The 14,951-nt window shown below is 42.9% G+C and overlaps 1 protein-coding gene and 1 non-coding gene across 2 annotated transcripts in view; one reads left to right on the top strand and one right to left on the bottom strand.

The window, feature by feature from the left end:
- The window catches only part of LOC106606667 (serine/threonine-protein kinase LMTK2), a 60,605-nt gene that overhangs the window by 17,665 nt on the left and 27,989 nt on the right, over positions 1–14,951 (top strand). The window contains 5 exon segments of the mRNA XM_045719967.1: positions 6,611–6,744; positions 7,772–7,925; positions 12,641–12,717; positions 13,343–13,461; positions 13,889–13,976. Of these exon segments, the coding sequence (XP_045575923.1) occupies positions 6,611–6,744; positions 7,772–7,925; positions 12,641–12,717; positions 13,343–13,461; positions 13,889–13,976 (572 nt within the window).
- trnaa-agc (transfer RNA alanine (anticodon AGC)) lies at positions 7,570–7,645 on the bottom strand. Its single transcript has one exon. It is a non-coding gene; the product is annotated as a tRNA-Ala (tRNA).

Below are 14,951 nucleotides of genomic sequence, written 5' to 3'. Positions count from 1 at the left end.
ATCGATAAAATGCAATTGTGTTCATTGTCTGTAGCTTATGCCTGCCCATAACATAACCCCACCATGGGGCACTCTGTTCACAACGTTGATATCATCAAACCACTCGCCCACATGACACCATACACGCTGTCTGCCATCTGCCCAGTATAGCTGAAACCGGGTTTCATCTGTGAAGAGCACCCTTCTCCAGCGTGCCAGTGGCCATCGACGGTGAGCATTTTCCCAATGAAGTTGTTTACGACTCCGAACTGCAGTGAAGTGAACACCATGGTGAGGACAACGAGCACGCAGATGAGATTCCTTGAGACGGTTTCTGACCATTTGTGCAGAAGTTCTTCGGTTGTGCAAACTCAGTTTCATCAGCTGTCCGGGTGGCTGGTTTCAGATGATCCTGCAGTTAAAGAAGCCGGATGTGGAGGTCCTGTGCTGGTGTGGGGTTATGTGGCCTGCTGTTGTGAGAAAGGTTGGATTTACTGCCAAATTCCCTAAAACAACATTGGAAGCGGCTTATGGTAGAAATTCATATTCAATTCTCGGGAAATAGTTATGGTGGACATTCCTGCAGTCGGCATGCCAATTGCAAGCTCCCTCAACTTGAGTCATCTGTGGCATTGTGTTGTGACAACTGCAAATGTTAGTGGCCTTTTATCGTCCCCAGTACAAGGTGCACCTGTGTAATGATCATGCTGTTTATCAGTTTCTTGATATGCCACACCTGTTGGATGGATTATCTTGGCAAAGAAGAAATGCTTACTAACGGATGTAAACACATTTTTTGAGAAATAAGCTTTTTGTGCCCTTGAAACATTTATGGACTCTTATTTCAGCTCATTAAACATGGGACCAACTCTCCACATGTTGCATTTTAATTTCTGTTCATTATAAAATGCTTCACTTCCAGACTGTTTGACAAATAAGCTTACACAGTCGCTTCAGAGTGGAAGGACACAGTAAACAAACACTGATTTGCGTACAACTCACGCCCAGTGTTTGCATGTTTCTGTTTTGCCTGTGGTTTAGTCTACTTGCATTGATACAAGGTGCCCTTAACACATGCCTGTAGGCCTACTGGGCAATTACATGGTAACTGAATTATGCGTTGACTCAGATTTTTCACTTCAAACAAAAACCATTGAGTTCAAAGTTTAACAAACCATACAACTCTATGCACAAGGACTACTTTGAACAATTTTACACAGAGCATTAAAAAAAACACTGCAAAAGCTGTGCAGATGCAAAGTTTGGTAACAATTACGGTAAAACGTCCAGTTTTTTTATGCGACCACGTTGTCCAAAACCCTGTTAAATATCTGATCAGAATTTAGATTCAAAGACGTCTGCAGAAAGACTGGGGTGTCAGCTATGACATGACACCTTGAGTTTGAAAACATGCATATTGGTTATTGAAGAAGTAGATGTACATCTAGTAATTGAATTACAGTATAGGAATTACATCATGGGTCCCTGATCTGTAGTATACAGAAATGCATAATTATGGATTTCATTCTCTTCATGGTTGATAGGTACACAAAGGTAGAAATATGTATTTGGGTGTTATTCTACACATTGGCTATTGTAATGAACTCTGTCCCCAAACAACACCATTTGGTTGATCCAGACCAAATCTGAACCAATCAGACGTCTGTTTCAGAAGTTTGGACATCACAGTAGAGATCAGAGTTTTTAGCTCGGTACAGTTCTGTACTGTCCAAACTTGTGAAACATAGACATCTATGATTGGTTTAGATTTGGTCCGGTCAGGGCGAACTGACCAAATTTCAACTACTTTTCAACGTCCATGGACGTCCGGTGTCGGTCGGTGCTCAGTGGGTGAGGATGCTTGTTACAGTAAATGGAAACTGGGTAGGTGGTAGATATCAGTAAGAGCGGTAGAGGGAGCATGGAGGGAGGGGTTGTGCAGACTTTTCAGAACTGCTATGAGCTGAACATAACAGTATACCAGTGGAAGGGAGGACAGTAGCAGGTGACCCTATGAGCTGAACATAACAGTATTCCAGGTGAAAGGAGGACAGTAGCAGGTGACCCTATGAGCTGAACATAACAGTATGCCAGTTGAAAGGAGGACAGTTGCAGGTGACCCTATGAGCTGAACATAACAGTATGCCAGTGTAAGGCAGGTGACCCAACTGGTTTGTGACTACTGATTTCCCATTGTAGCCAATCGAATTGCGGTAATTCCGTTACTGATATTTCGGTAATTACGTTAGCGATTTGGTACCAGAATTAGGAATTTTAATAACTAAACTTCTTTGGGCTCAAATCCCGTTAACCCCTCTGGGATATGTGGGACACCTCGCCAACAGCCAGTGAAATTGCAGGGCGCCAAATTCAAACAACAGAAATATCATAATTAAAATTCCTCATACATACAAGTATTATACACCATTTTAAAGATAAACGTCTTGTTAATCCAGCCACAGTGTCTGATTTCAAAAAGGCTTTACGGTTAAAGCACACCATGCGATTATGTTAGAAAAAAAACCATACAGCCATTTTCCAACCATGAGAGGTGTCACAAAAGTCAGAAATAGCGTTAAAATTAATCACTTACCTTTGATCTTCATCTGATGGCACTTTAATGGCACTCCCAGGTCTCCATGTTAGACGACAAATGTTCGTTTTGTTCGATAAAGTAAATCTTTGTCCAAATACCTCCTATTTGTTCGCGTTTATTCCAGTAATCTAAATGCACAAGGCGCGCTCACAAGTCCAGACGAAAAGTCAAAAAAGTTCCATTATAGTTCGTAGAAACATGTCAAATGATGTATATAATCAATCTTTAGGATGTTTTTATCATAAATCTTCAATAATATTCCAACCGGACAGTTCCTTTGCCTTTAGAAAGGAAAGGGAACGGAGCTCGCACGATAAACAACTCAAGGCTTTCAGCCAGACCCCTGGTTCAAACAGCTCTTATTCGCTCCCCTTTCACAGTAGAGGCCTGAAACAACGTTCTAAAGACTGTTGACATCTAGTGGAAGCCTTAGTGCAATCTGACCCCATAGACACAGTATATTTGATAGGCAATCACTTAAATCCAACCAGGAAGTTGTTTTTTTTCTCTCTGGTTTTTGCCTGCCATATGAATTCTGTTATACTCACAGACATTATTTTAACAGTTTTGGAAACTTTAGTGTTTTCTATCCAAATCTACTAATTATATGCATATTCTAGCTTCTGGGCCTGAGTAGCAGGCAGTTTACTCTGGGCACCTTATTCATCCAAGCTACTCAATACTGCCCCCCGTTCCCAAAGAAGTTCACGGGATCGATTTGACAACATCCGGTGAAATGGCAGAGCGCCAAATTAAAAAAAATATATAAAAAAGATTTTACTTTCATACATTCACAAGTGCAATACACCAAATTAAAGCTGAACTTCTTGTTAATCTAGCCACCCTGTCAGATTTAAAAAAGGCTTTACGGCGAAAGCAAACCATGCGATAATCTGAGGACAGCGCCCAGCATACCAACACATGAAAATCAGATTTCAACCCACTAGGCGCGACACAAAAGTCAGAAATAACGATTTAATTCATGCCTTACCTTTGAAGAACTTCTTCTGTTGGCACTCCAATATGTCCCATAAACATAACAAATGGTCCTTTTGTTCGATTAATTCCGTCGTTATTTCTCCAAAATGTCAATTTATTTGGCGTGTTTGATTAAAAAAAACACCGGTTCCAACTCGCGCAACATGACTACAAAATATCTTATAAGTTACCTGTAATCTTGATCCAAACATTTCAAACAACTTTCCTAATACAACTTTTTTTTTTTTTTTTACGTAAATAATCGATTAAAGACGGGATAAACTGTGTTCAATACCGGAGGAAAATAAAGAAAGCACGTTCCAGGTCGTGCGCATCAAAACATTAGAGTGCACTCGGCTGGACCCTTGTTCTGAACTGCCGTACTTCTTCATTTCTCTAAAGAAAAACATCAACCAATTTCTAAAGACTGTTGAAATCTAGTGGAAGCTATAGGAACTGCAAGCATATTTCTATTAAAATGGGCTTACCATAGAAAACTAATGGAAAACAGATTGACCTAAAAAAAAAAATCCCTGGATGGATTGTGCTCGGGGTTTCACCTGCCAAATCAGTTCTGTTATACTCAGATATTATTCAAATAGTTTTAGAAACTTTTCTATCCAAATCTACCAATTATATGCATATCCTAGCTTCCGGGCCTAAGTAGCAGGCAGTTTACTTTAGGCACACATTTCATCCGGACATGAAAATAGCGCCCCCAAGCCTAGAGAAGTTAATAATGAATAACCAAACTTGATATAAGTAAAACACTAACTAATTGGTAGGTTTACCTTTACTTGTTACAAATGCAAACTTTCATTATCCTCATGAGAGAGAGAAATTTGAAAATATCGTAAAGGTATGTAGGTTTTTTGTAACAAAATTACAAGGCAATGTTTCTTAAACTTAAAGAAGGAAAATAATTTGTGAAACTAAATGTGTTAATATTAGTTGGCAGGGGTCTTTAATGATTGTGTTTAGTTGTATTTCTATTACCTTTTTAAGACTTCTGGTAGATGTTGTCTTAAGACCCATTTTCCATCTTCTTGCCCAGAAACCAAAGCCTTTGCTTATTCCAAATTTTTAGGATGGAAAATGGTTCAAACATTTTATAAATGCCTTAATATCTCAGAAATATAGACTCTTAGCGTTCATTTGACACCCAATTTGACATTCTCCTAAGAACTTCACATGTTGGTGCTCATGGGTCCTTTACGTGGAGATGCTCTACTACTACGACAACACTCTCTGTCAACATAAGACATTCAGTAGTTGTGGGTTAGGCCTATCTTGGAAATCACTTATTTTAGCAGGCTAGTCTTAATTGGTTGTAATTCTTCCTTTTGAAAAGGCTACTGTTGGTGCCGATAGATGGAGAGGGTATGTATTGGTTTCCACAGAGACTGGCTGCTGCTAGTGCTGGTAGCCTATAGCTAAGCCTACTGGAGTATCAGTTGCAGCGCGGTGAAGTGAACCTAAAATTATGGCTGACACATTGAATCATATCTAATGCTCCCCAAGGCGCTGCACTGATGAGTCTGACTGGCCTGATTGAGTGCTCTGTGTACGGCAGCACCAGTTGTTTGACCACAGTGATGCTACTAGGGTTTCTGTTGGCCAGCTCTCCCAGGCTATTTCCTCTGGCTTATTAAAGCTCTAGGGCTCACTTCATTTAAAATAGTAGTGTGTAGTTAAACACAGAACTATGACAATCCTACCTAAACTAAGTGCATAGGCTATCCATTGTCAAAATTTCCTCAATGTACTGATGTAAAAGGACCGGAGAGGTGAAGGCAAAATACCCAGTAGGCATCCCCCATATTGCTTTCACCTGTCCTGTGTATATAGTGCTATATCATCATGACAGGTAGGCGTTGAGGAGATGATGAAGCCACTTCAGGATATTGACATGCAGTGAGACAGGAGTATCTGACACAGGGCTGGGGCAGCAGTCAGTCAGTCAGAGGGTAGCCTGTATTCCAGATAGAATGTGTGGAGAATCAGATTACTGACATAGGATCATTATCTAGGCCTGTATCTGGGCTCTCGAGTGGCGCAGCTGTCTAAGGCACTGCATCTCAGTGCTAGAGGCGTCACTACAGTCCCTGGTTCGAATCCAGTCGGTATCACATCCCACCGTGATTGGGAGTCCCATAGGGCGGCGCACAATTGGCCCAGCGTCGTCCGGGTTTGTCCCGGGTAGGCCCTCCATTGTAAATAAGAATTTGTTCTTAATTGACTTGCCTAGTTCAATAAAGGTTACATTTAAAACATTTACATTTAAATCATTTTTTAAATTTAACCTTTAACTATCATGCTGGTGTGGTACTGGTTACTGAGATTGTAAACACTTCTTATATGATAGTGCAGATCTGTATCTGGCCTAGATGAAGTGTAGCAGGGATGAATGAGTTGGAGTGTCCGTAGTCGATTGTGAGTGGTTTGCTGTGTAAACATGTATTTTTGGGAGGAGGAGGATGGTGGTGGTGGTGGTGATGGGGTCAGTCAGTCCAGCCTCTGTTGATAGGGCTGTGGTGACAGAATGGTGAGGGGGTGGAGAGAGGATCTTGTCAGCACACTTGACATCTGAACTGCTGGCCCAGCATCTCCAGCATCCAACACGTTTTACTGCTCTGTGTGGACCCTGTCAGCCAGTTGATGTACTAATGGGAAGGAGTGTGAGTGGGGGAGGGTTCAAGATGGCAATGAAATGGTAAAAGAGAAATGGACCTCTCAAGCCTCAGCTTGTTCTGGCCTCTGAGTTGTAGAACGTGACACCAGAAACAGGATATGATCATTATAAGGAAACACCTAGGCCTATATGAATACCAGTCATCACAATTGAATGTATATTTAGCTTTTTTTGTTCATGTCCATTACTGGCGAGGAACACCAGCCTATCAAATAGAGGCATATCTGTGCTTGCAGCGCTGCATAACACTGTTCACTGTCCCAGTGGCATGTACAATACTTGTTCTTGATACAGCTTGAACTTTTGAGCTGCTCAGCACATCGCTGTATGGCATAACTAATATTCTTTGACCTGTCTGTTTTCAGAGGAGACTGCAGGTGGCCAGCCGTCTGTCTCTCTACACCTCTCTGTGGTTGTGTCACTGACTGCCCTGCTGGCCCTGGTGGCCCTGCTGGTGAACTGTGTGACTTGCTGCAAGGAGCGGGAGGTCAATTTCAAGGTGAGACTCAGGCACCTGACAACAACACGTAGTAGGCTTTAGTCAATGTCGGGACATTCTGTGCATATCTAATTTGCTCCAAAAGGGAAGCTAAATAAAGTAATGGTGGCCTAATTTACACAGACCTGTCTTGCAGTACTCTGTAGGCCACTGAATTCAATTATTATTTTTAAATTGGACCGTTATTTAACTAGACAAGTCAGTTAAGAACAAATTCTTATTTACAATAATGACCTACCGGGGAACAGTGGGTTAACTGCCTTGTTTGGTTCACAGGCAGAACGTCAGATTTTTACCTTGTCAGCTCGGGGATTCGATCCAGCAACCTTTCGGTTACTGGTCCAACGCTCTAACCACTAGGCTACCTGCCATGACCCAGGATTTTAGAACCCTTGCTTTGAGATATTGGCTATGATTAATGTAATGAGTTAAAGGGATAGTTCACCCAAATTAAAAAAGGACATTGGTTTCCTAAGCAGTCTATGGTCAATGTATGACAAAGTAAATCCATGCTTTGGTTTAGTTTCCCTGGCACTGTTTCCAAATGCTAACGTTTTAGCATTTGTGGCACAAATCCAAATCCCATTCAAGTCATGGGACTGATATTAGCATTTTTCTCACATGTCCAAGTAATTCAAAAGTATCTCAAATAAATGTTAGTCACTCAGATGATGTGACCATGATGCGCAAAAAAAATGCTAATATGATAATTCTGTTTTGGTCAAATTCAAGGATTAAACATTTTACATTTTAGTCATTTAGCAGACGCTCTTATCCAGAGCGACTTACAGTAGTGAATGCATACATTTCTTTTTTTTTTGTGCTGGCCCCCCGTGGGAATCGAACCCACAACCCTGGCGTTGCTTACACCATGCTCTACCAATTGAGCTACAGGGAAGGCATGTTAATTTGACTCATCTCGCTCTGCCTCATCCATATGTAACACACATACAATTATAACTTACACTGGTGTCAGAAGTGGGATCCCTGTGTTTGGTGAACACCGTTGTACTATTGTGTTTTTCAGGAGTTTGAGGACAATTTTGAGGATGAGATTGACTTCACCCCTCCAGCTGAAGACACTCCCTCCATGCAGTCCCCTGCTGAGGTGTACACCCTGGCAGTGCCCCCTGTGGCCCTGCCTGGACCCCCCCACCTGGAGACACCCCCCCGCATCTCAGGTCAGGGGTCAGACACCCTTACTTTCTTTAGATGCATAGTCCTACAAGTACACTACACATAGGACCAAGATTTTTTTTTATCCTGACCCTTTGCCATAACTTGGCATACAGTATCCAGGGTTGTTTTTATTAGGCACAAATCCAACTGAAACAGGAAGGGACTTCCTGGAAATGCACATAAGAAATGCAACCTTTTTATTTCCCGTTGCGAAACTTTTTCAAATGTTTTCTGTCGCATGCCGGAATGAATGTGACCCAGCAGGTATACTGTATCAGTCAGCTGGAGTTGATACCGTCATCATTCCCTTTGGACTTTCTCCTCTGCTTTTTACAGGTTGATTGGGATGAGTCTTGTCCTTGAGGCAGAGTAGAGCAGTTTCCGCTAGATGAACCAGACGCAGAGTAAAAATGAATAAAAACAAAAATGTGCTTTTTGGTTGTAATTTAAGGTTACGGTTAGGCATAAGGTTTGCTGTGTGGTTAGGGTTAATAACATTTTATGACTTTGTGGCTGTGCAAGCTAGTGACCACCCTGCGGAGCTGCCTCGAGTACATGAGTCATCCCAATAAATGCCAACCTGCCTGCTTTTTTTATACTTTAATTGGGACACTGTCATGCACTGCCTAGAGGCAACAACACATCTAATGATCTGGCAGCCTATATCCCTGGGTTTACTACTCTCTCCACACATGACCAAGACCTCTGGTTCTACTGAAGCAGTATGTCAGCCCTGCTTCCAGCCAGTGACATTATAGTGGGTTTATAGTCTGTAAACGTCGTCACATGCTCCTTTGAAGTAGACATAAAAGCTCAACTTTGTATTTATGTCATTCTCTTAGTAGGAGTCTTTTCTCGTATGCAGTGTGATAGCCTTTGAGCTGTGCCAGTCAGTCATTGCATAACAAGGCTGTGCTACATTCTCAGTAGCTCCCCCTTGGGTAGTGGACAGGTGCTAGTCTCCAAACACTCCCGGATGCTGTTGTATCAGGCACACACGATGTTGTGAGAGCGCATCATTCGCTTTCGGTTCATTGCATAGGGCCAGAGCTTATGTCTTTGTACTTATTATTGATTTGTGACTTAATTTGATGGCTAGATGTGATCACTCCATTTAAAGGGGCCCTTTGAAAAAGAAAATGTTCAGCCCGCTGAGATCAAGATTAGGTCCACAACTGATGCAAAAACATGACTGCATTATCGCACAAATGCTGTTTCTGTCTGGGGAGTAGGTCAAATCCTTGTAATTTTATCATGTACTATTGTAAAGGATTTATTCAAATGCTTAGCCAGATTATTTTAGTCTCTAAGAGTACCCCCACTGATTCATATGAAGACAGGATAGGGCCAAATCTGTCTGAGGTGCATATAGGCCGAGGGTTTATATTCTACTTCCTGGCCCGTAATACATTCGACGCTCTAAATTAACATTTTTTTTATTGGTAGCAGTGGCCCTCTCAACTCAAAAACGTTAGGAAGCACCACATTAAATTTAAGAGCACCAGAAAATAAGATTTTTTAAATTGATTGAGATACAGCCTATATTTACAGCCTACACTGTAAAGACATTAGTTTATTCTAAAAGCTAAAATGTTGATGAATACCTGTCATTGAAATTACAAAGTCATTTGTAGAATAATTAGTTTTTTCTACGTTGTGTAAAACCAGTACATTTAATTGTACACTGTCTCTTTAAAAATGGCCCATTTGCGATGATGACATGCAAGAGATCTGTCGTTCATTCATTGGTATGATCATTGATCTCCTGAAGAAGCTATCCCTTTTCCTTTCTTTCTGTGCCACAAAATGTTTGGATATACTGGTAGGGCTCCTGAGTGGCGCAGCGGTCTGAGGCACTGCATCTCAGGCATCACTACAGTCCCTGGTTCGAATCCAGGCTGTATCACATCCGGCAGTGATTGGGAGTCCCATAGGGTGGCGCACAATTGGCCCAGCGTCGTTCGGGTTTGGCCGGTGTAGGCCGTCATTGTAAATAAGAATTTGTTCATAACTGACTTGCCTAGTTAAATATATATTTTTTTTTTAAGTTACCAGGTTGTTAGCTAGCTCGCCAATGAGGTGACATGACTGAACAAAGTATAACCAAATTGCAAGTGAATAGTTTTACAATGGTATGGTTTGAATGTAAAATGTGGTTCCCGCTATAGGAAGATAGAAATGTTTAGGCGGTAATATCGGTCAGATCTTTTGACATTGTTGGGCTACAAGCAAGCAGTTTTTTTGCTGTAGTAATGGTGCAACCATGACGCTATCAAATCAGGTTTGTTTTCTCCAGGGTACTCAGAAACAACGGTACAGCGAACCCTTATCATTAGGCTACAACAATTATTATCTGGGTGATCTTTTCCTAGTCGCACAGTGCTCCCAAAATAACATCTCTGGCCGCACAAAAAAATTGTTTGTCGCATATGCGACCAAATTAGTTTCACTTTAGAGCTCTGAATACTTTTGATGTTAAGTCCCCTGAACAAGGTTTGTTGACCTGATTTGTGTGGGCAACCCTTGCATAACTTCTGTGTTGGTTTAGTTGGCTAACTTGGCTCAGTGAAGCCACATCCGCGGGCTGTTCTCCTCATGTACTGTAAGACATTTCTAAGTAGATTCAGTGGCATGTGACAGAAATATCCAATGGTCAGTATTTCTTTCTGTACTAGTTCCATATGGGCCCTGTGTAAGGTCAAAGGTTAGCCACAGTTTACATGCTCAGGCTTCATACAGTGAGGGGAAAAAAGTATTTGATCCCCTGCTGATTTTGTACGTTTGCCCACTGACAAGAAATCATCAGTCTATAATTTTAATGGTAGGTTTATTTGAACAGTGAGAGACAGAATAACAACAACAAAAAATCCAGAAAAACACATATCAAAAATGTTATAAATTGATTTGCATTTTGATGAGGGTAATAAGTATTTTACCCCCTCTCAATCAGAAAGATTTCTGGCTCCCAGGGAGTGCTCCTAACCGCAGCTTGTTACCTGTATAAAAGACACCTGTCCACAGAAGCAATCAATCAATCAGATTCCAAACTCTCCACCATGGCCAAGACCAAAGAGCTCTCCAAGGATGTCAGGGACAAGATTGTAGACCTACACAAGGCTGGAATGGGCTACAAGACCATCGCCAAGCAGCTTGGTGAGAAGGTGACAACAGTTGGTGCGATTATTCGCAAATGGAAGAAACCCAAAAGAACTGTCAATCTCCCTCGGCCTGGGGCTCCATGCAAGATCTCACCTCGCGGGGTTGCAATGATCATGAGAACGGTGAGGAATCAGCCCAGAACTACACGGGAGGATCTTGTCAATGATCTCAAGGCAGCTGGGACCATAGTCACCAAGAAAACAATTGGTAACACGCTACGCCGTGAAGGACTGAAATCCTGCACCGCCCACAAGGTCCCCCTGCTCCAGAAAGCACATGTACATGCCCGTCTGAAGTTTGCCAATGAACATCTGAATGATTCAGAGGACAACTGGTGAAAGTGTTGTGGTCAGATGAGACCAAAATGGAGCTCTTTGGCATCAACTCGCCGTGTTTGGAGGAGGAGGAATGCTGCCTATGACCCCAAGAACACCATCCCCACCGTCAAACATGGAGGTGGAAACATTATGCTTTGGTGTTTTTCTGCTAAGGGGACAGGACAACTTCACTGCATCAAAGGGACGATGGACTGTGCCATGTACCGTCAAATCTTGGGTGAGAACCTCCTTCCCTCAGCCAGGGCATTGAAAATGGGTTGTGGATGGGTATTCCAGCATGACAATGGCCCAAAACACACGGCCAAGGCAACAAAGGCGTGTCTCAAGAAGAAGCACATTAAGGTCCTGGAGTGGCCTAGCCAGTCTCCAGACCTTAATCCCATAGAAAATCTGTGGAGGGAGCTGAAGGTTCGAGTTGCCAAACGTCAGCCTCGAAACCTTAATGACTTGGAGAAGATCTGCAAAGAGGAGTGGGACAAAATCCCTCCTGAGATGTGTGCAAACCTGGTGGCCAACTACAAGAAACGTCTGACCTCTGTGATTGCCAACAAGGGTTTTGCCACCAAGTACTAAGTCATGTTTTGCAGAGGGGTCAAATACTTATTTCCCTCATTAAAATGTAAATCATTTAATAATATTTTTGACATGCGTTTTTCTGGATTTGTTTGTAGTTATTCTGTCTCTCACTGTTCAAATAAACCTACCATTAAAATTATAGACTGATCATTTCTTTGTCAGTGGGCAAACGTACAAAATCAGCAGGGGATCAAATACTTTTTTCCCTCACTGTATGGGAAGGAACTAGATTAACATCTTTATGTATGAAGCTTTTGTTTAAACACTCCTGTGCCTTTTTCCTGGGTATCCATAATGTGTAACACTACTGTTGTTTTTCCATTAGTAAATACAGCCAGAACATATCCTGGCCTGAGCATCTGATCTGAATAGAATCCTGCTACTGTGTTTAGATAACTGACAACACAACTGCTCCAGTATTCTGAATTGATTGAACTCATGCCCTGGCTGCATCTCTTCAGAGAGGAAAAACAATACAGATGAACATTTGATTTCATGCAACAGCCTAGTTAAATAAATAGAAAAAACAAACAGGTGCCATTGTGTCACCATGGTTTGGTCTGGGACCAGAATGCTGTGTACTACGACATACCTGCAGATCACACACACTAACTCTGGGTTCTTTTTTTTGTTGGCCACCGCAGTGGGTTCCACTGGCTCTCAGGTGGTCCGTCACAGTCTCAGCTACATCCAGGAGATTGGGAACGGCTGGTTTGGCAAGGTAAGACATTTCTTCCTGAGAAGGTTGCAAAATTCTGTTAACTTTCCCAAAATTCCAACCCTACTCCAGATTCTTTAGTCAGTTGTCTCCAGTAGCCTGTACAGTGTGTTTGACAGGGAGCGAGTATTTCACCCGGGGTTGAATTTTGGTGTACGTAATAAAAGCAGACAGCTGCTCACTTAGTCACAGTTGAAGCTCATCTTTAATGATATAACATGGTAAATATGAGCAGAGTAGCCCCTTCACCACCTGGCAGTGTTCTATGTTGTGATTCCTCTGCCGTCTCTCCATGGCTCCCCTGGCCTTGACCCATCCTGTAGCTACACCCCCCCATCCTGTAGCTTCATCCCGTAGCTACACCCCCATCCCCTAGCTACACCCCCCCATCCCGTAGCTACACCCCCATCCCGTCGCTACATCTCCTAGCTACACCCTCCCCTAGCTACATCCATCCCCTAGCTACATACCCCCCTCATCCCCTAGCTACATCCCCACCATCCTGCCCTTGTTTTCAGAAAGACCTGCCTTCCTGCCCTGCCTTTCTGCAGACTACCAGTGTTTTGGCTCGACCCATGCTTCCTGTGTGTTTCCTTCCCCGCACTCTAACCTGTGTGTGTGTGTCCAGGTCCTCCTCAGTGAGATCTACACAGACCCGGGTGGGGCCAAGGTGGTGGTCAAGGAGCTGAAGGCTAACGCAAGTGCCATGGAGCAGAATGACTTCCTGCAGCACGGAGACCCTTACAGGTGAGCTACTGGCATGTCTGCTGGGAGAGGCTGAAAAGGGGCATTTTGGCCATTTATTATATTGTCATGGCAATATCAGGGTCATTTTCAGGTTTTCAGGACAATTTTGCCAAAGGCCCAGTTCCAACAATAAGCTAAACGGAACACACCAGATTAAATTAGAAAATACATTATAGCAAGAATCTAAATAACAGTGTAACAGATCTGTCAGTACTTGAATAAAGTAACTTAGGTATTATAATGACAGCTACACCTCACTTCTCCTAGTGGAGCAGCACCCTCTGCCTTCTAACTTGGACACTGCAGTGTTCTTATTTCACTAGTCTTTAGTAACAGAATGGGACTGGAAGAGAGCTGTAGTCCTCCAGTATTCACATCAGTGATCTAGACTACAGTAGATTGTCTTAACCGGTGTTTCTCTTCATAGAGTTCTGGTGCACCCTAACATTCTGCAGTGTCTGGGCCAGTGTGTGGAGGCTATCCCCTTCCTGCTGGTCTTTGAGTACTGCGAGCTGGTGAGTGTCCTCATTTACTGTGCAACCCAGAGTTTACTATCATTTATGATCGTATGAGTCAATATACAGTACCTATTATAGTTTATCAGTGAAGCCTTTTAAAAGTCAAAACATCAGAACATGTTTTGGATGGATCCCACAGCTGCCACCAAATGATATGTCAACTTGCCAGGCATTTTTCCTAACTCATGATCAGCGTGGAAGGGAGTAATTAGACCATCCTGTCGGTCTGACTGTGGTAAGCTCTGCTTGTGGGCAGCTTAGACTCCAGTTCCAATGCCATCCAATAAGTAGACATCATTTAGTCTCCCAATCACCTGGCCTTACAAGCCCCCCCCCCCCCCTGTTTAGCCGTGCATCTTAAATTAGCTTGCCTATCCGTCTTGGGTTATTGGGGAGCCGCACTCCGTCAATGCTGTCCATCATGGCCTGATTTATCTAGTGTTTTTCTTGATCTATTCTGGGCCCTTCTTGCCCCTGTGCCTGCCCAGGACCAGAGAGCTGCATAGCAGCAGGTTTCATCAGGGACCCGTCTCAGCTCACATTCCCTCACTCAACCAGCAAACAGGCTCCATTTACCCCACATCCTGCTGTGTTTGTGTGTTTTGTCTCCACACCGGCAATATGTTGGTCCTCATAGTGCTTTTTTGTCAACTCGCGCTGTGTGCGCACGTCAGAAAGTTCAGTCTTGGTAGAATATAACATTACCCTGTTGATTAGTTCCTACCTGTCTTTAAGGATTAGCTGGGAGTTTCAGAGGTATTTATTTCAATGTGTTTCCGTTCCCCCTCTTGGGGTTAGTGTTTCGGCTGAGTCTGTTTCGGGATGACAGGCTGTAAGTCAGGCATGTGGATGGTATGTTCTGATTCAGTTCGGCCAGAGCTCATTTTTCAGTGCATCTGAAATGCTGTTACCCGCAGTGGCATCAGCCCTCGGTGTGCTTGTGTGTAAGTGGGGCGTGGGAGGGTGTGTGTG

Source organism: Salmo salar, chromosome ssa06 (genome assembly GCF_905237065.1).
Source record: "Salmo salar chromosome ssa06, Ssal_v3.1, whole genome shotgun sequence".
In the NCBI taxonomy this organism is placed as follows: Eukaryota; Metazoa; Chordata; class Actinopteri; order Salmoniformes; family Salmonidae; genus Salmo; species Salmo salar.
The sequence above is the reverse complement of the archived record's forward strand: the minus strand, read 5'-3'. Positions and strand labels throughout refer to the sequence as shown.